Source organism: Palaemon carinicauda, chromosome 1 (genome assembly GCF_036898095.1).
Source record: "Palaemon carinicauda isolate YSFRI2023 chromosome 1, ASM3689809v2, whole genome shotgun sequence".
In the NCBI taxonomy this organism is placed as follows: domain Eukaryota; kingdom Metazoa; phylum Arthropoda; class Malacostraca; order Decapoda; family Palaemonidae; genus Palaemon; species Palaemon carinicauda.
Window position 1 is genome coordinate 282,175,411 of NC_090725.1, and position 26,224 is coordinate 282,201,634.

At 35.2% G+C, this 26,224-nt stretch overlaps 1 protein-coding gene across 4 annotated transcripts in view; it reads right to left on the reverse strand.

Annotated features, from left to right (window-relative positions):
- Nucleotides 1-1,228: 1,228 nt before the first annotated feature.
- Nucleotides 1,229-26,224, reverse strand: part of LOC137657259 (trichohyalin-like) — a 40,831-nt gene continuing 15,835 nt past the window's right edge. For 3 of the 4 annotated variants that reach the window (XM_068391605.1, XM_068391599.1, XM_068391611.1), the window contains exon 2: nucleotides 1,229-6,634. In XM_068391605.1, coding sequence (XP_068247706.1) covers nucleotides 1,889-6,607 — 4,719 coding nt within the window. In that variant the 5' untranslated portion in view covers nucleotides 6,608-6,634 and the 3' untranslated portion in view covers nucleotides 1,229-1,888. The remainder of the gene's footprint in view (nucleotides 6,635-26,224) is intronic. The other variant, XM_068391614.1, reaches the window with a different exon arrangement.

The window sequence follows — 26,224 nt, forward strand, 5'->3', positions numbered from 1 at the left end:
CATTGCTAATCATTTTTTATGAAACCTGGAAAACTTGAATATGTCTATTATAAATGGCATTGTATGCAGTTGTGGCATTCAAGGATATTACAGTAGTATATTTGTGGGCTTGTTAACCATTATAAACTTGATCTAATTGAAGCTATTCTACTACGTGGCTAATGCCCTCTTCCACCCGTCCTAGATATCAACAAATATTTTTATAAATATCGGAAATGTACGAAATCCTCAGCATTCACTTATCCTTTGCATAGTCAGTGAGTGCATTTATGCCAATCTTTACAACAGCGGGATTATATAATTTATTCTTTGCGAATGATGTAGATTACAGAGTCTATGTTATCAAGTCTTAATTAGCGTCTAGTCTTTGTACCACAGTTGCATGGTCAAGTTTTTATTTCTTGAGTATACGCTGAGGCACTTCTACGTGACGAATATATATTTTTTTATTTTCTTATATTAAAGTAAGTAACGCCTCCAACACCATGCGATATAAAGGGTCCTACCAGAAACCTATAACCACCAACCCAAGGTCTATAGATATAAGACCTTGCACCAACCATCCCCATTTCTTCATCACCTTAGCAGATCTTCCAAGCTCATTCCCAACGTCATCTTCTTAGATCATATCCAATTTGGTCTAGGCCTTCTCCGTCTTGTAGACCCCTGTAACAGAATGTCTTACAATATTTTAGTCCGTAATAGAAAAGCATGCCCTTGTCAACGCCACTCGTCAATCTTTCACCAATATACTGTAGAGTTGTGATCTATACACAGTATATTATAGTATATTTACGAATGTAATCTCGGCATTTAATACGGAGTTACTTCTCTGTTTCTTGACTGCACTGAGCTGTTTTCACCTTTGGGCTCTTTGGGCTTGAAACATTTTGATTTTCCAACTCGTTTTCAACAAGGCTTATAATAATAGTAATATTTTTTTTTAATTTGTTTAATATTTATGTTTAATTATAATGCAAAGGTTGATTTGTGAGTTTAGTCGGTATCTCTTTAGGTTCTTTTCATCTACGTCTTTTTTTTCTTTGACTATATGTGAAAATCATCTTGAGATTTTTGCATATTATTTAATAAACTCTTGTGATGAACACACAAAAAAAATACGATTTTGAATAGTTATTACATACCAGTTAAAAGAACATCTATGTATTGTCTTCCAACAATATCTTAAAATGAATAAATAAAGGGTGGATAAGATTAATATTCCAAAAGGGCTATAGCTTTCTTTATTAAACAAAAATCAATACTGTGTAAAGACTGACGAATATCATGAAACAAGCTGTATAAATCATAAGAAAAGAGCTCGAGGCAAACTACCTTTGTTTTTTCAGAAGTATTTTAAGTAGTTCCATCTCTTGTACTACTTAGTAAATGCTCTATTATTTTCACATTAAGGTCAGGTTTATAAACATTGAACATCAAAAGGTTAATGTATACAGTATGTTAGGAACTGACGCTATAAATGTATTGACAACGTTATATTGGTCTTCCTGACCTTGGCATGTTCATGACAATAACAGTTAGGAATTATTTGTCCAGTTGAAATTCTGCACAAAGATATGAAGAATTTGCTCTGAAAGAACTTCAATTATTTTTTTCCAATGATTTTTGTTTTCTAAGTGATGTATCATGACGATAGATGCCGTTCCGTAACATATAAATCATTTAGGACATTTGTATTACTAATGCTTAAACAAATTTCTCTTTGAAAAGAAATTTTGTCAAGCGTGTAGTAATATAGCTTTCTCTTATTCATAACAATATAAAACTATGTATAAGTTTCTTCAGAAGAAAATCTTGTCAATCCTGTGTACCGAGTGATTAGTTAGATTTCTGCTAAATTTACACTGCGCTTGACTTTGTGATTTCCTTAGAGGAAAAAATCATAAATGAAATAAATTATAACAGAAAGCAAAGCAACCATCAGGCAAAATACACCAAATTCTTTATCTGATAGATATTCTTTGCTCTCATCGATATAAAGAAAATAGTCTTCAATTGGTTTTGTTTCAGTCCCCTCATAGTTTTCTTCAGTGGAGGATTCCCGTGAGTAATTTCCATCGACGGCGCCTTCTGTGGTCGAGTAAAGGGCCTGGTCATCAATGGGCGATGCTCTGGCACCTATACTTTCCAAAACATTCCGCAAGCTTTCTGGAAGTTCTGGATTAGGAATGCTACTTGTGATGTTACTTCGGTTAACATCTAGCTGTATATCTTGATGAAACCCATCAAGGAGGGGTTTCTGGTGGTGTTGATCATCCTTCATGTCCAGCATTGCATCATCCAGAAGTCCTATGTCATCATCTGTGTTATCCTCATCACTCATGCTGTCTTCCTTGGTTATTTCATTTGTATAACCATAGTCTGTTCTCACGGTATTCGTTATGCTGGATAACGGTGTTGATGTCTTTGGCTCATGAGTTAGAATACATGGATTTTCAGGAGAAAATTCCATTTCGAAGTTTACGCTTTCACCTGTATTATCATTAAGGGCATCTGACATCATTGCATTATTTCCGTGGTCATTGTCTTCATATAAGCAATTTGAAAAAGAGTCTAAATGCTTAATTTTATCCATGGATTGCCTGGATGTTGAAGATATTTTTGAAAGATTAAAGTTCATCGAAGAGTCTTGAGTAAAATCGCCTTTTATTACCGAATCCATAGTAGTTAAGCTTGAATAAAGTGCTTCATCATCATCTTCGTCGTCTTCGTGATAGGGGGTTACACTTAAATCCAAATGTTCTGAATACATTAATGCTTCATCTGTGCTTTCATCTTCGTGATCATAGTCTCTTAGCAAGCTGGTATCAGAGTCTGAACCTGAATCTGTATTTTCTTCGTGACCTTGGTCATCGCCAGGAGACCCTGTTGGTCGTTTTCTTTGGTCATCCTGGCTACGTAGCCGAAAATCCTGCTGAGGCTGGTAAGGTTTGTTTGCTGATTTCTTTGATAAATAGATGTTGTTGTTGGTCATAGCAAAGAAGCGCAACTCGTCAGGACGAAGTTGCCGACAGGATTTTGGCATATTTTTGACACTACCAGGAGCTGGGTGTGGTTCTTGGCTTTTCACCCTTAGAGACCCCCCACGCTGGAATAATGGGGGTTCATTTTTCTTTATACGAAGACTTTGGCTTCTAACGAATGGTTCAAGAGACGCTCCTCCTTGGTTAAAGAAACGTAATTCATCTGGATTAAGATTGCGCACCTTACCTGGAACATTTTTAGTAGACACTGATGGAATGGGTGCAGGTTTCTTCTCTTGTAATTCCTCTATATTTTCATTTTCTATTTTCTCTTCCTTTCTGTTGACAAATTTTTCAATTAGCTCACCCACTTTGAAGTCTGCCTGTTCTGTTTCTTCTGACTTTATAGAATCTTTTCTTATTTTAATGTCACCTTCAGTTCCTTGTAAAGTAGTGAATTTGTCAACAAGTTTGCCAACCTTGTGCTTTTTGGTTAATTCTTCTGTCTCTCTTTCTCGCTGTAACCGGGCTTTCTCTGCCATTTCTTTGTCTCTTTCCATCTGAATCGCTCTTTGTTTCTCCTCTTCTTCAACTTTCTTGCGTTCTCTTTCAGTTTTTTCCTTTGCTATCCTTTCTTGATATCTCTCTCTTTCTGCCTGCTCTTTTACGCTTCGCTCTTTCTCTTCCTGCTCCGGTCTTTTTTGTTCTTGTACCTCAAATTCTATATTTTCCCTCTCTAGTCTTTCTCTTTCTGCTAGCTCCCATATTATATTTTCCTCCTCTATTTTTTTCATCTTTTCTTGATCTGATGTCTCTCGTTCTTTTCTTTCAACCTCTGCTCTTTTTTTCTCTATTCTCTCATGCTTCTCTCTTTCAAGTTCTGCCTTCTCTTTTTCTTGTCTTTCGAGCTCTCTCCTTTGTTTTTCTTTATCTATCTTCTGTTTTTCTCTTTCTTTTTCCGTTTCTCTTCTTTCTTGTTCTTCTTTTTCTTTTCGTTCTTTTTCTTTTCTTTCAAATTCTTCTTTTTCTTCTCTATCTCTTTCCAATCTTTCCCTTTCTCTCTCTCTTTGCTCTAGTTCTTTTCGTTCCCTCTCTATTTTTTCCAGTCTCTCGTGTTCTTTTCTTTCTTGCGCTGCCTTCTCTTTTTCTCTTCTTTCTTGCTCTGCCCTCTCTTTTTCCTTTCTTTCTTGTTCTGCTCTTTCTCTTTCTTTTTGTTCTATTTTATCTCGTTGTCTTCTTTCATAATCCGCCTTCTCTCGAGCCATTCTTTCTTCTTCCTTTTCACGCATCTTCCGTATTTTCTCTTTTTCCTTTTGTATTCTTTCAAATTCGTGAGCTTTGCATTCTTCTTCAGCCTGAATTAAGGCCATTCGTTCAGTATCTCTTTGAGAAGTAAAGTGTTCGACTTTTTGTATTTGCGTTGTTTCTCTTTCTGCATGTTCCTGATTTCTCTTTTCTATATCTGTTAATTCTCTATCACGTCGTTCATTATCTATATGTTCTGGTAACTTCTTAGCACGCCAGTCACCTATCTCTATGCGGGTTGATATTTGTTCATGGTCGCTTGAATATTCGTCACTCGATGATTCAACTCTGGTGTAATCTCTTTGTAAGAAACCTCTCCTCGTTTTTCCTGTAGGCAAGCCTCTTTCACCATAATCTAAACTGCCTTTTGCTCTGAGTTTTAATGATATTCCACTTTCATCATAGAATTCTTCGTCAGAATCCTCATCCTTCAATTCTGTAAGCAGTTCAGATGCATTTGTCTTTATCAATGACTCCTCTCTAACTAAGGGTTTGATTGCCACGTGAGTGGGTAGTAGGGGTTCCTCTTTGATCATTTCTGTCTCAGACACGTCTTGTGTCTTGGACGAAACCAATTGGCTTGCTTTATCTTTTGGAGGCTGCAGCTCAAACTGCCTCAGAAGACTCTTAACTGAGGACTGGGATCGGAGGTCATTGGCCATATCTGCGTCTTTCAAGTGAGTAGGTTGTAGTGATTCTTTATTAGAGGTCTTAGCTTCATTCTCGAACTCTTTTACTGTTAACGCTATAGTGTGTCGTCTACGAACAGGACGTTCTTTCTTATCTGTCTTACGTGTAAGTTGGGGTGACGTAGGACTTTCAAAATGCTTTCTCAGAGTTTGAACCTTAGGACTCTTTGGTATATGCTTTTCACTTTCCTGGTTCATGGTTTCTTTGATTGATGGCTTGATATCAGGAGTATTCACATGGGGTGTTTGATATTCGCCGTCCTGGTCTTTGGTTTCAAGAACTTTGTCGAGAGATGCTTGCTTTTTTAATTCACTGCCACCTCCTCTCTGCTCTGTATTCCAAAACGTGTATACGTTTGCTTCTTTTGGATTTTGGATGAATTCTTCTTTTTCTCTTGTCTTTACTTTCAAGGGAGGTACCTCCTCTACTGGCCCACTCTGTTTTTCGAATTGCATTTTTAGCTTTTGTACATTTGCAGGAATATTTGCAATGCTACTCCTCTTGCTCGAAACAGGCAAGCTTTTGCTCCTTTGTCGTAATAATACTTGTTCTGGGTCACCATTTATGGTTTTAGTCTCTTGCTCATCCTCTTGGTCAAGTGTCAGAGAGCTGTGATGTTCAGAAAACTGCTTCGCTTGAACTGTACGTTTCAGTGGTCTAGATTGCCTCTGAGATATATGAAAAATTTCATCATCATTACTTGACTGTAAAGTTCTTTCGAACTTTTTGAGGAGGCTTTTGACTGATTTTTGTGAAACATCTATCACTTCTGATTGTGTCTCAACTTCCTTGCGCTGTGGTTCGAACCTACTGAAACTTTCATGTTGAAATAGTTTCTTATTTTCTGTTGGTGCTTCTGGTTTTTCCCGTTCATCTTTACTTGGTGTTGTTTTAACAGAAACTTCATTTCCGTTTTCCATTTTGTTATATGACCTTTGTGCTGTTTTATTTATACTTGAAAATGATCCCAGGTTAGACGTGAATCTTGAAGAATCTTGACTGTCTATTTGTTGTCCGGTATCAAATCTAAGCCTGAGAGTTTTAACAGAGGGCATACCTCCTGGGGGGAAATCATGGGATTTACCTCTCAGCTGTTGCCTGCGTCTTCTTATGATTTGCCCATCTGATACTGACCTTGTGAGTTTCTTGTAGGAAGTCGTAAATTCTTTCGGACTTGATGGTGGAGTTGCTATAGATGTGTTTGTAGACGACTCCAGGAAATCGCTATCTTCGAGATTTCTGCGTGGATTTAAATGCCTGCTTGTTATAGGCGATGCCAGAGAAGATGAAGTACTCTGATCTAGAGATGCAGATGTGTCAATCTTAGCCGTTGGTGAAAACGGCTGCACTACAGGTGTCGTTTGCTTAATTGGTGAACCTTTTTCTAGCATCAGAGAGGGCATGGACTTTGTCCGGAGAAGTCGTAACAACGACCCATCTTCTTTAAAAGTGGGCGAACTGCTGGGTATATCTTCGCTCTTTGGAGGCTTGGTTCTCCACACAGCCGTTAGCTTAGGATTGGGCGAGGTGCTTCTTGAAAGACTGTTCATGTCACTTGATCCAGGAATCAGAGCACCGCTTCCGGAAAGTTTGTTGTAGACGTAAGATGCTAAGTTGGCAGCTGACATGTCCCCTTCATTGCAGTCTTGGACCACCTGAAAGAAAAAGTTTAGTCTTAGGAGAATCGCTTTTATCATATTGAATTGTAAATGTTGGATATTATAAATATGGTATTTCCTGATGAAAACTAATATATCCCTGGGATTTATCTGTGCAAAATGTAGCTGTTATAAAGGTGTTTTGAGATATTACCAGAATTAAATCGTATAACATTGATTAGAATCTAGAATATCCTTATTTATATGTGCTAAAACATTAGGTATAACTCTTAATGGTAACTAGATTACAAATATTCTTATCTATCTATATTTTCCTTATATATATATATATATATATATATATATATATATATATATATATATATATATATATATATATATATTACGCTCAAGGTGGATAATTTCCTAATGTGTAGACCTACACTAGGCAGATAATTACCTAATGTTGACATTAGGCAAGCAATTTGCATAATGCTTACAAATTGTCAACATTAGGCAAGGGAAATAAAATGCTTGATGCCGCTCAATTTGGCCCGATATGAATACTACAATCTTAACAAAATTTGCCTAATGTTAACATTGTGCACATTGTTAGAGACTTATTATGTTAACATATATTACAATCGATGAAGAGAGAGTTTTAAAAATTGCAATTTAACAGAATAATCATGAACAAAATCAATGAAAGATCAATAGAAAAGATAAAATGTGCATATTTTTGGAGTCTGTGATTATGTTAACAGTTGTAATTTAATAGAATAAGAACAAAAGAAAATCACTGAAAGATCTATAAAAGATATAAAAGTTAATTGAAGAGATCTCAGAGTTAAGTGGGGTCCACGTATAAGTCTTGCATGACCTGCCGGCGTGACAGCCTGGGTTGCATATATACAATATTCTTTTTTCTTAGGCAGATGTATCGTCCTGATGTACATTGATTTTTACATCGACACTTTGTATATCCTTGCCCATCAGTGGCTCTTGCTGTTTTTGTACTGATTGATAAGCAGACATCAGGAACCTCTTCCGCTTCTATCAGGGGCTGTTTGATTGCACTCATATCAGCAGCTGTAAATTTTGGTCCAAGAATTCCCTTCCGGAAACCTACCGTGTATAGCATCTTGTTCCTTGGTGATGACCATTAAAAGATTTCTGGGATCTGTTGGACCACGATCCACATCAGAGATCCTCAACGTAGCGCACTGACCATTGAACAAGGCAATGGCCTAAACAGGTGTTTGCCGTGTTTTATCATCCGTGCTGCCATAGATTGTCCTTGATTAGCCAGAGCACGGATATTTTTGAAATTTTTAGAAACCGTTAATGTCTTTTCCTGTGCCTCTGTTCCTGCCTCTGCCCTTGCTTCTGCCTCTGCTCCTGCTTCTGCCTGTATCACATTTGATGCCTCAGTAGGAAATTCTGTATCAGAATTTTCAGTTGTTAGTAATCCCTCTTAATCTTGGGGTGAGTTAGATTATGTTGCTGTAGTAGAATGAGGGTACGGATGTTGCAAATATTCCAATAACAATACTAAACTATATAGATATTGTGCATCATGCATGCGTGTGCACACTCTATATATATATATATATATATATATATATATATATATATATATATATATATATACATTATATATATATACATTATAAATATATATATATATATATATATATATATATATATATATATATATATATATATATATATATATATATATATATATATTAATTACTCGTAATTCTAAAGAAAAGGATATACGATACCTTTATTTAGCATTTCGTCACGTTTTCATTCGCATATTGTTTCAAGAAACAGCTGCAATTCTTAGACGTTGATGCCATCGAATTCTTTAGCACTGATAGTGTTATATATAAGAAAATCATTAACTGAACCCATTGAACACTGTATCAGTTTAATCGCTATCTGCTCATATGGAGTATATCTTATCTACCTAATTTCTTATATACCTTCGGGGTGTTTTATCTCTTGTAACATTTTTATATATTTCTGAAAGTCATTTTTCTGAAACTTTGATTAGACATTGTGCTCCTTAGAAGTTAAATTACTTGTGCTTGTCCCAACCTATTGATCTTGTGCCAGTTGCTTCAATAACTTTGGTAACTCAGGTTGCCAGCAGTGTCAGTGTTCATGATTAGGTTAACCATGATGTATCTTATCTTATCGCTCAATGATAACCGTGTAACTAGAGAGAGATTCTTTGGGTACCACTACTTCACGTTCGGCTGATATCAAAATGACACCACTGATAGGATGGGGTTGTGAGTTCTCCATTTGCTATGAATATATGAATGTGTATGCTCCATGTGGCACGTCAGTTTCTCTCCTTGCTGAGCAGAGAATTATAGAAAAGTCGGTCGATTATAGCAAAACTGATGATACAACGTTGACGAATACCATAAAAAGATTTAAACGTTATCAACAAGGGATAAATAGTGGCATATTTATGTCAGTACGCATTGTGCATCGCCTAATATAAGCAGTGAATTAGGAATGTGATAGCTAGACGACTTAAACGGAGAAAGGAATGGAGCTAGTTCGGTCTAGACCTTTTGGGGCAATCAAATTTATTATAAACTGATTGCCGAAAATCAGCATACGAGCACCTTCTGGATACATCTCTTATAAAGATATATATATATATATATATATATATATATATATATATATATATATATATATATATATATATACATATATATATATATATATGTATATATATAATCATCATCATCATCATCACCTCCTACGCGTATTGACGCAAAGGGCCTTGGTTAGAGTTCGCCAGTCGTCCCTATCTTGAGCTTTTTATATAATAATTTTACATTCATCATTTCCTACTTCGCGCCTCATAGTCCTCAGCCATGTATGCCTGGGTCTTTCAACTCTTCTAGTGCCTTGTGGAGCCCAGTTGAAAGTTTGGTAAACTAATCTCTTTTGGGGAGTGCGAAGAGCATACCTAGTCATCTCCATTTCCCCCTCACCGTGATGGCATCCACATATGGCACTCGAGTAATCTCTCTTATAATTCAATTTCTAATCCTGTCCTGCCATTTAATATGCAATATTCTTATGAGAGCTTTGTTCTGAAATCTACAAAATCTGTTAGATATTGTTTCATTGTCATACCACTACTCATGTCCATACAGTAACAGTTATCTCACTAAACTGATATATAGTTTAATTTTTATATGTAATTTTACGCGATTTGATTTCTAAATTTTACTTAACCTATCCATTATCTGGTTTGCTTTTTTTCAATCTTTCATTAAACCTAAAATTTAAAGATCCTGTATTAGAGATCATAGTTCCTAGATATTTAAATGATTCCACCTCACTAATCCTTTCTCCTTCCAATGATATTTTATCTTCCATTGCATATACCGTTCTCATTATCTCTGTTTCTTTTATTTATCTTAAGCCCAACCTCATGATATTTATGCATTCTGGTAAGTAAGCTTTGCAAAGCCTGTGGTGTTCTGGTAATAAGGATAGTGTCATCGGCATACTCTACCTCAGCTAATTTCCTGTTATCAATCCAGTTCAAGCCTTCTCCACTTTCCCCAACTGTTTTATGCATTACAAAATCCATGAGGATAAACAACATAGGCGACAGCACATTCCCCGGGACTTCTTCACTGTTCACTGAGAATTCATTTGATAGGCCTCCACTAACATTAACTGGTCACTTGCTATGCTCATGAACAGACTTAATCAAGGTTACATACTTATGAGGGACTCCATAATAACGCAGTACTCTCCACAAAATTGTCCGGTGCGCAGTTTTTCATAGTTCACAAATGCCATCAAAAGTGGATATCTATATTCTCTACATTGTTGGACATCTTAGAATGAAAATTTTGTCAGTACAACTACTACCTTTTCTAATTCCTTTTTGTTCATCCCTCAGCTTTTCCCCAATATTTCTTTCTAGTCTCTTTAGAATGAGCATACTATGTATGTTCATGAAAATTGACGTTAGTGTGATGCCTGTGTAATTACTGCAATCAGTCAGCTCTCTCTTTTTGCCATTTTCACCTACACTTCCACCTCCCATTAATCAGGTTTGGCCTCTTCATGCCACATTCTTCAAAATAATCTTGTAAGTATTCTGGGAGTCACTTCATCTCGGGACTTATTCCATCGTATCTAAGGGCTGTCCATCTCTGTAGTCTTTTAATGATAGCTTCGACTTCAAACACTGAATTCATTCATGGGCACATAAAGGTCTTCCTCAGCTTCAGGTATATCAATCAAATTATTCCCTTCATATCTCCTACTCATCTTACTAAAGAGTTCCATGCAACGTTGCTTATCTTCATTTTCTGTTGGTATAATAGATCCATCTCTCTGTTTGATGGACATATGCTGCTGCTTTTTTTCCCTAGCAGATATTGAATTAGTAATTCTGTGAGCAATTCTTAAACCATAGACACTCCCTGAATTCATAGCTTTGTCAGCCTTATCTACTTTCCTCTCTAAATATTCTCTCCAGTCATTCCTTTTTTTCTTTTGACTTCCCTGTCAATACTGGAATACTTAGCATACTCTACCTTGTAATTTTCTTTACTTCCTCGAAAAAATTTCAACTATAAAATTTCTGTCTTTGTCTCCTCTTTATAGCATCCCAAGTATCATTTGATATCCAAGTTTTTCTCCTGGTAACTGCATAGCCCAAAACTTCACTACCAACTGACTTATATATGTTCTAAATATCTCACCATTCTTCATTAATTGTCTGGTTTTCTCTTAAAATCTCTAAGACTGCAAATTGATTCCTACATTCAATTGCAAAGGTTTCTCTGCGCTCATCCTCTAGAAGCTTAGTTGTATCAAACCTAGGTATTCTATCTACATTTAGGTTTGGTGCTCTCAGTTTTAATCTTAGTGTAGCAATGAGGAGCTGGTGATCACTAACAATATCTGCACTTCTCTAGCATCTCAGAGTCCTTTTTCACTTTTTATTAATGGCTATGTGATCTATTTGATTTATATATATATATATATATATATATATATATATATATATATATATATATATATATATATATATGTATATATATATATATATATATATATATATATATATATATATATATATATATATACATGAATATATTTATAGTGTAAGAAATAAAGAAAAAATAACGATAACGATGATCCAAGTATCAAATTTGGCACACTTGTCCTCCAAGTCATACTAATCAAATCTGGTCGACTGGCTAGTTGAAAATCCAAGATGGCTGCCAAACTAGCCGCTCGAATTAACTTTTTTGCAGGTTATTTCTCTGTGAAGTCATTTGCATGGATTTGATATATATATTTATATATATTTTGTATATATATAGATAGATAGATAGATAGGTATACACCATTTGTGTGTGTGTTTGTATTTCATAGGTGACCTATTTATACTTTTAAATATTAAAAATCCCTTTTAATGACAAAATCACCTTACTTTACGAATAACCTGCACCAAAAGGGAAATAAATGTGATAGATGCATCCACCTAAAAGTCAAAGGTTTGCATTCGACCTAGGTAGGATGTATTTATTTGGTATAATTCCCATTTTGTGTAAGTTTTTTATATTCGTAGGTTTGGGGCATAATATTCAAACACACAGACATACACAGAATACATACACACACACACACACACACACACATATATATATATATATATATATATATATATATATATATATATATATATATATATATATATATATATGTGTGTGTGTGCATCTACGTGTATATGCAAGCGTTTTTTCTCTAATATCTCAATATATTATAACCACGACTTCCGATATCTTATAATCACTCAACCTGACTATTGTCGAGCTCGTGTATTGGAATTTCATGGTTTCCATTACCATTACGATGGAATAGCCGGAGATGGGGATATTGGGGGTGGTGAGGGAGGGAAATTTTTCAGGAATCCTTCGCTCTCCCTTTTTGATACAGTTGAGAAGGAGAAAGTTGTCCCTTTCAAGTGTTTGGTACACCATTTTCCTTCATATTTTAATCATGTATACCTTGTGTTACTGTAAAAGAAATATTTTAATAATTATTTTAATCTTGATTATGTAAACATTATATAAACATTAAATAAAGCGAGTTTTGATTATTACTTACATTAGACTTCTAGGACAGGCAACCAAATGTCGAGGCTCTCCATCCTCCCTTCTTCCCTTCCGCCCAAAAAAAACCATTTTCCATTAAGAACGTATTCATCATCGTTTTTTTTTTTTTTTTTTTTTTTTTTTTTTTTTTTTTTTTTTTTTTTTTTTTTTTTTTTTTACAGCGAGCGCTATCCATTTTCGCTAAGAATTATACAGTAGTAGTCATTATAAACTTTAGCATGACATCGTGGAAGCAAAATATCTAATTTAGTTTATGATAAGAAATCCAGATAAGCGATAACCGAATACCACGATAATGAAGTTTGTTAGATCTCCTTACAGCATATCATACTTGTGGTTTTCTTCTCCGTAAACTGTTATGAATAAAAAATTAAAAATTGAAGATATTGCGAAAAAGATAACATTGATGGCTGTAAATAAAACAAAGTTTTCGTTCCGCTTAGAAGCTTGCCTAACTTTTAGGATGTTTCCCGTGAAACTTTATTTACGAGTGGATTCGTTGGAGAGTTTAATTTATACTTTATAGAGTTTGTTAATGCGATTGAAATAAACGTTTGACGAACTTTGCGTAGGAACAAGTAGCTCTACTTTTTTAAGTCTCTATTCCTTCTTAATTGCTTTAGGAGTTAAGACAGACTGGTCTACATTTTCCTTTTTAGTTTGTCAAGTCATGAGTTTTCTTTAATTAAACAGTAAATAGCCTCGGCAAGCAGCCGAAATATAAGTTATATACGTAATGCTAATATGTCCAAATTAAAAATCGCATCAAAAACTTCATTTCCTTTTGAGGATACAAAATAGCCTTTAGTCAGAATAAAGACAATTGTTAAGATTCAATCCTCCTTACAGGGAATTAAAATTTATTTGTCATTGTGATTTCATCTATAGGGCGTTTTCTATTTTATAGTATGACTGCTCAGTCACTTTGCTCCATTTATTTGGTATGTAAAGAAATGCTAGCGCAGATGTCCCTGTCTTCTGTTGGAAGTATTTCCAGTATTTTCCACATGTTACTTATTTCTGTGAAATCTTCTTATTCACAATGCAGCGAGAAAGGGTCGATAGGGGAGGGCACCTGACTTTAAACAGATTCACTAACTTATGCCATGTCTCCACAGATTACCGGCTTGTCTGCTTTCTCCAACCCTGCTCCACCTCCTTACCCTGTCTCTGTTTTTATGTAAATTGGTGTATTTCTGAAATTGTATCAGAAATTATTTTGAGTTTTTTTTCTACTTCACCATTGAGGTAAATTTGAAGGCGTCGTCACTGTTTAAAAGTTTACCCCTATACACTCTTTGACACGCACATACCCTCTCGATGGACCGTTACCCTCCTTTAAGGTTGCCTCATTGCCCCCTTCATAGCCAAGCCACGACAGCTATCTACAACATGAACATGGTCTTTGTGGAAGAAAAAGCAACTAGAGAGAGAGGGAGAGAGAGAGAGAGAGAGAGAGAGAGAGAGAGAGAGAGAGAGAGAGAGAGAGAGAGAGGGGGTGGGGGGGGGGCGGGGTTGATCTTTGGAGACATGGTACCAGTGAGGAAATCCGTTTCAAACCATGTGCCCTCCCCTGTCGGCCCTCTCTCACTGTTTTAAATATAAACGAGTTAATGTCTTACTTCCTATGAATATGTTCAGACGTAAGCTAATAATGATTTTTTTTTTCCCCCTACGCGACTCTTCTTGGATGGCAGACTAAACGTGCTACTTATCATGAATGTACTTTTGAGTTGCTAGATCCTCGGATGTTCAGGGGGATTTTGTGGCAACAACTATTACTTCTTGGTTGTCAAACATCGAAGTACTGAACAAGGCCAACATTGCATAACTTGGTTGATTGTGCGTACTAGCATTCTAGCAAAAACGTTAATGCCATCCTCAGGCAATTTAATTTTTTTTTTTTTTTTTTTTACACATCTCTCTACTCTTATCAGAAACAAGTTTGCCTCAGTTTTACCCCATTCTATGGAAATTTAACTCTTACATAACTTTTAAGTCAATATCTAACTCTCAGGTGATCCGCTGGCCCACCTTTATACCTGTAGTAATACGATTATGAAGGAGTTAACGTTGTCATCCTTGTTATATGGTTCCCTATTACGTAAACATGTATGCCCTTGTTTAGAGTATTGGCAGCGCTGTCATAAGGAAAATACCGATTTATTAAGACTTAATTCTCTGCGAAGGTTTATTATAAGTTTCGAAAGTATTATTGCATTCATGAAACTTAATATTTGTCTGTACATACATTACAGTGGTGTCTGTAAATACAATCATGAACAGCCACATTTTATCTGAGATCATTAATTTTTACACCTTATGGTGAAATTATCTCTCTCTCTCTCTCTCTCTCTCTCTCTCTCTCTCTCTCTCTCTCTCTCTCTACATATCAGAGAGAGAGAGAGAGAGAGAGAGAGAGAGAGAGAGAGAGAGAGAGAGATATGTTAGGGTTGGAGGTCATGCTTACTTAAAACACTATATCTTCATAAAGTTTATCTAGGTATTTTATCTGCTCTTACTGAAAGGACTTGATAACACTATCTCTAAAGTTGATCAATCCTGGTCGTTTAGGACATTGTAAAGGAAACTAAGACTAAAGAATTCATCGTATCATATGTTTATGAAATTGAGACAGAAAATGTAAAGAATAATACAGGAAATTTATAGAAAATTGTGTAAAATGTAAGACTATCATAACCAGATCTGAGAAAATATTGAGAGTATATCATTGGGAAATGGCTTTAAATTTTGTTCAGAATTAGAATATTACAAGCTGAATATGCGTTAGTTTTTTTTTTTTTTTTATATATAATTAGGTTATTCATAGGTATTTTTAACGTATTATTATGTGATTGAAGGCGGAGATTTAAGCTGTTTACCGGGTCACCGAGTCAACGTGGTTTACTAAGAATAAATATTTTTTATTTTTCGGTATCCAATATTTGTTCTCTCTCTTCATAACATCTATTCAAGTTAAATAGTTGAATGCGACGAAAGAAACCCCAACTTGGAAAGATGCGTTTTTTTATAAGCATTTCTTTTCCGTTGAATTGAGGTTTCCTCTTTGACACCCAATGTTGGTGCATTGGTTTGTTCCCTGTCGTTTTTTTTCAGCTTTTCTGGTGTCGTTGGTCATCTTTATTCGGAAATCTTCACATTCCATGAATATGTAAATGAACAAGGTGATAACTCACTTTTAGTGTACAGTATTTTGGAATGGTTAAGCTTTTCTCCCCATCATGAAATTATTTTATCATACTTATTTGATATTTTGGCTCTAAATATGATCATGCAATTGTTCCTCATAATACTCTGATCTTACTGGTGATACCTGTGTATTAATGCCAAGTATGAATTCTCTATTTCTTACAGTTAAACAATAATAATGTTTTTGAAAAAAAAAAATATTATCGAAAGATGAACATGTAGATGAGTAGACAAACAGACTGGTAAATACCAATATGCCTCAGACAGTAAGTCTGGGGGATAAAAATTATATTAGAAAAAAAAAAATACGTGAAAATGAAACCTCGATAATACTCCTTTCGTTACGACTTTGAGGTAGAGGACCACTTGAGTTTAATCCCGAATTTCTGATTACGTGGCATGATTGTGATATAAAAGGGATGTAAAAGTGGTGCTATGAGGTTAATGTATAGTATCACGCGAATTCCATTGGGTCTCGGTGACATTAGGGGGTCAAGGTATAACATATATTGGTTGAAACTCGCCACTCATTTCTCTGGAAGTTAGTCTCTAACGTCCTATTTCTCTTAATTGTTTTTTTATACATAATGCAGTTGAAAACCTATTTTTGAATATTTTTTTCCTCACTCGTTTGTTTACAACCTCTCTCTCTCTCTCTCTCTCTCTCTCTCTCTCTCTCTCTCTCTCTCTCTCTCTCTCTCTCTCTCTCTCTCTCTCTCTCTCGTTTGTTTATCTTAATATCACTTATCAATACGTTTTTTTTCCTTTGAAAGAATTATTTTGATATCAATTTATTGACACGTAAAACTGAGATTTTACATATTTTATTTATGTATGGATGCCTATTTTTCGAATATGGTTTACTACAGGAGACGAAGTACTAAGTTCATATCTTAATTTGTAGCCTGATAAATAGTGTTGCTACGCATTGTAGCATGATAGGTGTATTACACAAGATGGCAGTACCACATTAGGAAAAGTAATTATCGTGATAAGACACAATCGGGACCTTGAATCCCAGGCAATTTAATAAATGGCTCTAGCGTGGAATTTATAAGGATGGCTGGGAATTTTTATTAGAAACAACGATTAGCGGAAAAGCACGAGGAAAAATAATTAGAAAAGTACGGGAGCTTATTTGTCAAAACCAGCTTGCCTTTTCCAGAATCAATTTAGAAAGTAGGTGTATTTGAAGTGCAAACTTGGGGTTGATGTTAGGGTTAATTCGGTAGACCTTTTGCTCGACCCTGACCTTGACCTTTGACCTAGGACTTTCAAAATTGAATCACTTTCACGTCTCAACATAACAATTAATGCATGAAAGTTTCACTACTCCCTGAGTAAAATTGTGGACAGGAAGTTGTTCACAAGCAAACAAACGGACAAACAGGGGCGAAAACATAACCTACTCCCAACTTTTTTGGCGGAGGTAATGATATGAATAGAAAAGCAAGGGAGTCCTTTACACGCCTTGATGCTTTTATTAAATTAGCCCCCAGTCGGCTTATCTTTATTTTTATTTTGTTCATATTTACACTAATTGTTGGTAATTATGACAAGAATTAATTTAAAAAAAAACTGGAATACGTTTATGCACATTTATTAAAGTTTTTGCCTAAACTGGTAAATAAAACATCCCGACTTCATTATTGCATTCGATCTTAAAAATTTCTTCTAAGATCACTAAAAGTTAAATGTTCTAAATCTAAATTGGTTATTTAAAAATTTAAGTATTTAATGCAGAAAATACCTAATTTCTAGGGCTTAAATTGTAACAATTGAATGTATTTATTTATTAGTTTGCGCTGTAATTTTAAATGTAAATCTCAAGATTAATGTCCAAAATGTTAATCTTAAGAGGAATATCCACTAGCCCTGAAACATTGGGCGGTATTCATAAAGAAAAGGATATGCTTATACTTGCAAAATATGAAGGAAATCCTTCTACTTGTATTCATAAACATTTCAAGCAAAAGCTTCTTCTTTTAGAGCAAAAGCATATCCTTATAATAACATAAAAGTAAATAGTTTTACATAAAGAAGACCCTTTACTTCATATAAAGAGCATATGCTTCGAAAAAGCTGAGTCTGTTCAGTAGCAGACTGCAGTTCGAAGAGAAAGGTTGTTCTGTCCGATTCTCAGCACGATGGCAGATTTTGTGGATGTGAGGCATGTTAAACAATACATGCCCCGTTTACCCACACTTGATTGTGATTTCAAGATGTTATTCCGTTTTGAAGAAAAAAATGTACAGTGGTTTGCGGACAGATATCTTGTCCACACCTGGAATCTCGATGAGATATCAAGGTTAAGCCATAACTTTGTGATATGCATTTTACATTTGCTTTTGCATGTATAAACAGTTAGGAGAATACAAAGGCTGCTGTATTTAGGGATGTATGCATGTGCAAACAGTATATATGTATGTATATGTATATATATATATATATATATATATATATATATATATATATATGTATACATATATACACACATATATATATATGTGTGTGTGTGTACAGTATATGCAAATATACTGTATTCATATATATAAATATAGTTTATATATATACATATATATATATTATATATATATATATGTATATGTATGTATATATTATATATATGTATATGTATGTATATATATATATGTATATGTATGTATATATATGTATATGTATGTATATATTATATATATGTATATGTATGTATGTATATATATATATATATATATATATATATATATATATATATGTCTGTATATATATATATATATATATATATATATATATATATATATATATATGTGTATATATATACATCGTATAAATATACATATATACACAGAATATTCATATACTGCAAAAGCTTATATACATGCATGTATATACACATATATAAACTATATATATGTATGTATATATATATATATATATATATATATATATATATATCGATTCGTAACAGAAATAGATTGTTCTAAATCCCAAACCTGAAATAATTTAGCTGAAATCAACTATTTCAATTCGGTTTGCTTTAAACCTCAATTACCCTTCGCCTTTCGTCCGGGTATCTTAAAGTTTCCTTCAAACTGCAAAGTTGAGCGTTTAGCGTCTTCAAAACTTTTCAACTCAAATCCATAAATCAAATCACGTAGTTTATTATTATTATTATTGTTATTATTATTATTATTATTATTATTGTTGTTGTTGTTGTTATAAAACAAGAATGAAATTTTTCGCGAGTCCTAAAAGAATTCGGAAGAAAATCTTCTCGGATTTCCAAATGGCTTCAGAAGAAATAGCCATAGACTTAGCATGGAATTCTGAATGCCTCCAGAACAGAATCTCAGAACGGTATCGGAAGAAAACTTTCCCTTCCCGGATTTCCAAATGGCTTCAGAAAAAATAGCCATAGACTTAGCATGGAATTCTGAATGCCTCCAGAACGGAATCTCAGAACGGTTTCGGAAGAAAACTTTCCCGAATTTCCAAAAGTCTTCAAAGGACATAACCGTATACTTAACATGGATTTCTGAATGACTCCAGAACTGAAATTTCCAGGAGCAGTCCTGAACGACTCCTCCCCGAGCTTCAAATGACTTCTGAAGACCTGATCTTCATTTTTTCAAACGTAGCCTGCAACACCTCACATGATCTGTATGTAGCTGGCGAAATCTAACCAAGGAATTGTGCGTCAAAAGGAGTAAGAAGAAATAAGTTGATGACTGGGAGAAGGATTTCACTTAACTCACAGAGATAGCGTTCTGGCGGAATAGGAAGCTGCCGGTAAGAATTATGTGTTACGTCTTCGGAACACCATCAACTACAGATGGTTTTGGTTGCTACCGAAGTTGCCGATCGTTCGTTTTATATCGCCCGACCTATAGAAAGACACGGGATCTTCCGTTGGCAGCTGGGCTTTGAAGATCATAATGTATGCGCCTTGAAGGATCCTTTGCTTGGGCTTTTGCGACGATGTTTTATTAAAAGAGACTCTTCGAAAAAGTACGAGGCTTTGTATCGGTGCAAAAACGGATTGCGGGGAATGAGGATGGAGGCAGAATGGTTCAACTGAACGGTGAGTGACGTGTAGTTCTTCAACAGGATTGTCCCAAAATTCGCCATTGAAGTAAGGACATATCCAGACGACATTGGTAAATATATCATGTTGCTCGTCATTTACTTTGGCATGATAGTGTATGCGGAGAAATCGATAGTATTCATCTCTTTACTCATTGCCCAGATAGGTAAAGAATAAATGCCTTCGATTTCCCTGAGGAATCTGACGAAGTGAGGACTCGCAGCACTGAAAAATCTTTTTTGAAATCTAGAAGGACACTGACGAACTAAGGAAAAGAGACAATGAAATCTCGAAAGAAACATAATCTAATGAAAGAAGATCTTGAATACTAGAAGACAGGAGAGAACAGCGAAGAGGAGCCTCTAATGCCAGAGGTAAGACACCTAAAAATAGAGAGCCTCTAATGCTAGTTGTAAGGCACCTCAAAATATAGATCGAAGACCCTCTAATGCTAAAAGTATGGAACCTAGAAATATATGTCAAAGAACTTCTAATGCTAGAAGTGTGGGAGCTAAAGAGAGAGGTCAAAGAACTTCTAATTTTAGAGGTGTGGGAGCTATAAAGAGAGGTCAAAGAACTTCTAATGCTTGAGGTAAGGGAGCCGAAAAGAGGTCAAAGAACTTCTAATGCTAGAGGTGTGGGAGCTAAAAAGAAGTAAAAGAACTTCTAATGCTAAAGGTGTGGGAGTTAAAAAGAGGTCAAAGAACTTCTAATGCTAGAGGTGTGGGAGCTAAAAAGAAGTCAAAGAACTTCTAATGCTAGAGGTGTGGGAGCTAAAAAGAGGTCAAAGAACTTCTAATGCTAGAGGTGTGGGAGCGAAAAGAAGTCAAAGAACTTCTAATGCTAGAGGTGTGGGAGCTAAAAAGAGGTCAAAGAACTTCTAATGCTAGAGGTGTGGGAGCTAAAATGAGGTCAAAGAACTTCTAATGCTAGAGGTGTGGGAGCTAAAAAGAGGTCAAAGAACTTCTAATGCTAGAGGTGTGGGAGCTAAAATGAGGTCAAAGAACCTCTAATGCTAGAGGTGTGGGAGCTAAAAAGAGGTCAAAGAACTTCTAATGCAAGGTGTGTAGGAGCTAAAAAAAGGGTCAAAGAACTTTTAATGCAAGGGGTGTGGGAGCTAAAGAGAAGTCAAAGAACTTCTAATGCAAGGGGTGTGGGAGCTAAAAAGAGGTCAAAGAACTTCTAATGCAAGGGGTGTGGGAGCTAAAAAGAGGTCAAAGAACTTCTAATGCAAGGGGTGTGGGAGCTAAAAAGAGGTCTAAAAACTTCTAATGGAAGGGGTGGGGGGAGCTAAAAAGAGGTCAAAGAACTTCTAATGCAAGGGGTGGGGGAGCTAAAAAGAGGTCAAAGAACTTCTAATGCAAGGGGCGTGGGAGCTAAAAAGAGGTAAAAAAACTTCTAATGCAAGGGGTGGGGGAGCTAAAAAGAGGTCAAAGAACTTCTAATGCAAGGGGTGGGGGAGCTAAAAAGAGGTCAAAGAACTTCTAATGCAAGGGGTGTGGGAGCTGAAAAGAGGTCAAAGAACTTCTAATGCAAGGGGTGTGGGAGCTAAAAAGAGGTCAATGAACTTCTAATGCAAGGGGTGTGGGAGCTAAAAAGAGGTCAAAGAACTTCTAATGCAAGGGGTGTGGGAGCTAAAAAAAGGTCAAAGAACTTCTAATGCAAGGGGTGTGGGAGCTAAAAAGAGGTCAAAGAACTTCTAATGCAAGGGGTGGGGGAGCTAAAAAGAGGTCAAAGAACTTCTAATGCAAGGGGTGTGGGAGCTAAAAAGAGGTCAAAGAACTTCTAATGCAAGGGGTGTGGGAGCTAAAAAGAGGTCAAAGAACTTCTAATGCAAGGGGTGTGGGAGCTAAAAAGAGGTCAAAGAACTTCTAATGCAAGGGGTGTGGGAGCTAGAAAGAGGTCAAAGAACTTCTAATGCAAGGGGTGTGGGAGCTAAAAAGAGGTCAAAGAACTTCTAATGCAAGGGGTGTGGGAGCTAAAAAGAGGTCAAAGAACTTCTAATGCAAGGGGTGTAGGAGCTAAGAAGAGGTCAAAAATCTTCTAATGCAAGGGGTGTGGGAGCTAAAAAGAGGTCAAAGAACTTCTAATGCAAGGGGTGTGGGAGCTAAAAAGAGGTCAAAGAGCTTCTAATGCAAGGGGTGTGGGAGCTAAAAAGAGGTCAAAGAACTTCTAATGCAATGGGTGTGGGAGCTAAAAAGAGGTCAAAGAACTTCTAATGCAAGGGGTGGGGGATAGATGTCGCCAGCGAGGCTTTGGGGAAGGCGCAGCGGCGTCTGTGTTCTTTCTGATGCGTAAACTTAATTAAATACAAGTAAAAACAGGGCATTAAATACGTATTATAAATACTAAACTCTTTCTTATCTTGACAGCACAAATGAAATCTTACAAGTTCCAACATGTAACTAAACGCTCCCGAAACACGATTCAACCTTTTACTTCTGCTTGGAGGATATCCTCGCAAGTAAAAGGTAATCATTATGAATATGGAAAGAAACATTTGCTTATACTTCTACCTTTTGCTTCAGAGAATTACCTTGTACTTCTACCTTATGCTTACAAGGATATCCTTCATTTTTATGAATACCTCCCATTACCTCAATGTATTTGGAATGTGGGTGCTGGGGTATGGTGTGGGAAGTTGATGCCTGACCCCAAGGAACGATTTTCCTAAGTAGGAAGTAAACTGTTGAAGAGTGTATAAGATACTTGAGGAAGAGAGAAAAAGCTGCCTGCAGAATTACAAAATGAGTAATTGATATTAAAATGGATTAGTTTTTTTTTTAGTGGATAACAGATAACAGGCAGAAAATGTTTATATGGAGATAAAAGTGAAACTTAATATGACCAGGATTTTGTTTAAAAGTAGTATGATTTACTGGAATTTTGTTTTTCGTAAAAGAGGAAATTTTTTTTAGAATAAAGATAAAGATGAAACATAAAATGGTCGGTGGTTCTATTTTAAAAGTAAAATATTTTACTAAAATTTTGTTTTCATAAAAGAGGAAAATGAATCCATCAACAAGACCTTTTATTCTCATCTGAAGCTAGAATTACCGTCGTTTATTCAGAGTTTCCTCGAGATATGTCGTCGTTAACCTAAGATATTCAGAAAACCAAAGCCGTGTTGCATTTCTTGCTCGATTCTCGTGGGATTTCAAAACGCGGATTTCGTTGCAGTGGTTTTTGTTAACTGATATATCGGGTTCGTTGCGAGCGATTGGTTGCGTCCCCTCTGGGGAGGCCTTCTTTGTGTTTGGGAATTCATGCGAGAATATCGTGTTAATGTTTCCCAGAGAGAGAGAGAGAGAGAGAGAGAGAGAGAGAGAGAGAGAGAGAGAGAGAGAGAGAGAGAGAGAGAGAGAGAATGTGTGATAGTTAATGTAAAATTGTGAATATTTTTTATCAGTTAATTTTATTTATAAAGGGAATTTGTAAGTCCTCCAAAAAAAGATGAAAGAATGATAGTTAATGTAAAATTGTACATTTGTATTTTGTAAAAGTTGATTTTATCTTTAATCAAAAAGAATTTTTAAGTCATAGAAAAGTAGCTGTATGAGATCAGCGGGAAGGAGGAGCTCCCTGTATCCTAACATTATATGAAGTTACTGTATATGATAGATCATGACCAGATACACTATTTTTGAAATTATTTACTTGATTATCGATATTCAATGAAAGAACAGATTTTACTACAACGCTAGAAACACTCATGGAATTTATAATTCTAATTTCTATAATGAGATGCTTGTTTGATGTTATGAAGCGAAACAAGAAGTTATTAGGTGAAATGTTTAAATGTAACCACTGAGTCATCCCACTGTCATGTATTGTCATTAGTGGAGTAAATAACAGGAAACTTAGCATATTATTGTTATTTCTACTAGCTAAGCTACAACCGAAGTTGGAAAAGCAGGATACTATAAGCGCAAGGGCTCCAACAGGGAGAAATAGCCTAGTGAGGAATTGAAATAAACGCTATAAGAGTAAGTGAAGATTTTAAGAACAGTAACCACATTAAAATAAGTCTTTCATATATAAACTATAAAAACTTGAAAAAGAGGACGAGAAATAAGATGATAAAATTGTGTGCCCGAGTGTACCCTCAAGCTAGAGAAATCTACCCCAAGATAGTGGAAGACCATGGTTTGATTTGGGAGTGTCCTCCTAAAGGAGTTGGTTATCATAGCTAAAGAGTGTCTTGTACCCTTACCAAGACGAAAGTAATAATAATAATAATAATAATAATAATAATAATAATAATAATTATTATTATTATTATTATTATTATTATTATTATTATTATTATTATTTCGAGCTAAGCTACAGCTGTAGTTTGAAAAGCAGGATGCTATAAGCCCAAGGGCCTCAACAGGGAAAAATAGCCCAGTGAAGAAAGGAAATAAGGAATTAATAAACTATTTGAGAAGTATTGAACAATTAAAATAAAATATTTTAAGAACAGTAACAACATTAAAACAGATCTTTCATATATAAACTATAAAAAGACTTATGTCAACCTTTTCAACATAAAAACATTTGCTACAAGTTTGAACTTTTAAAGTTCTACCTATTCAACTACCCGATTAGGAAGATCATTCCACAACTTGGTTCCAGCTTGTATAAATTTCTTGCATACTTTGTAGTATTGAGCTTCATGATGGCGAAGGCCTGGCTATTAGCATTGACTGTATACCTATTTTTATGAACAGGATGGATGGTCCTGTCCGGGAAGATCTGAATGTAAAGGATAGTCAGAATTATAAATTCGTATGCAACATGCATATCGAACTAATTGAACGACGGTGCCAGAGATTACTAGATCAGAAATAAGAAATTCAATAGACTTTAAGTTCTTGTCCAACATATTAAGATGAGAATCAACAGCTGAAGACCAGACAGAGTATCAATACTCGAAACAAGGTAGAATGAAAGAATTAAAACACTTCATCAGAATAGGTTGATCACCGAAAATCTTACAGGTGTTTCTCAATAAGCCATTTTTTGTGCAATTGAAGAGGAAACAGACCTAATGTGTTTCTCAAAAATAAATTTGTTGTCGAGAATCAGACCTCTGATTTTGAAAGAAACTTTATCAATGCTGAGATCCGGATGCCGAGCCACTATTCTCGACCTACTCACAATCATACTTTAAGTTTTGTTAGGATTCAACTTCACGTATTCATATTGCTATAGGAATAGAACATGTTAGTATTCTATAGATTTTCCTTATTTGTTTTCGTAATTGTTGGTAAATTGTTAGAATCAACGTACATCCTGATTCCTTTGTGCTATTCCTACCACATAAGGAATATTAGATCTGTGCTTATATTTTGATCTCATTCTATTTAAAAGGCGGTAGTGGAACTTCTTCTGGAGAAAAACAAAAGGGTATGGCTCTTTGCTAGTAATCTCTTCAACAAAGACCTGTTCATATAATATCACTGCTTATTATAATTTTTCTAATTGTTCTAAGTTGAACATCTGATCACCAACCATTATAATTAATTCCCATTTAATGGGTTTCTCGTTATGGCTGTGTAGTTATTGTGGCTTTATCAAATCAGAAGGTTAGTTCATTTAGTCCCTTTTCTACCACATGAAGTTTACATCTAACTGGTATCCTCTATATTCGTATAATTGTATTTCATATCACTTTATATTCATCATATTGACGGATTATTATCAGCAATTAGTCAGTCGTATCACTGAAGAAATATTATATGCAGTTAGCCATTCATTGTCTTTATATGAAGGGCTCCAATAGGGAAAAATAGCCCAGTGAGGAAAGGAAATAAGGAGATAAATAAATGATGAGAATAAATTGACAATAAATCATTCTAAAACAGTAACTACACCAAAACAGATATGTCCTACATAAATTAACAACGTCAAAATTAGATACGTAATATATAAACTATATAAACACTCATGTCAGCCTGGTCAACATAAAAACATTTGCTCTAACTTTGAACTTTTGAAGTTCTACTGATTCAACTACCCGATCAGGAAGATCATTCCACAACTTGGTAACAGCTGGAATAAAACTTCTAGAATACTGTGTAGTATTAAGCCTCATGATGGAGAAGGCCTGGCTATTAGAATTAACTGCCTGCCTAGTATTACGAACAGGATAGAATTGTCCAGGGAGATCTGAATGTAAAGGAT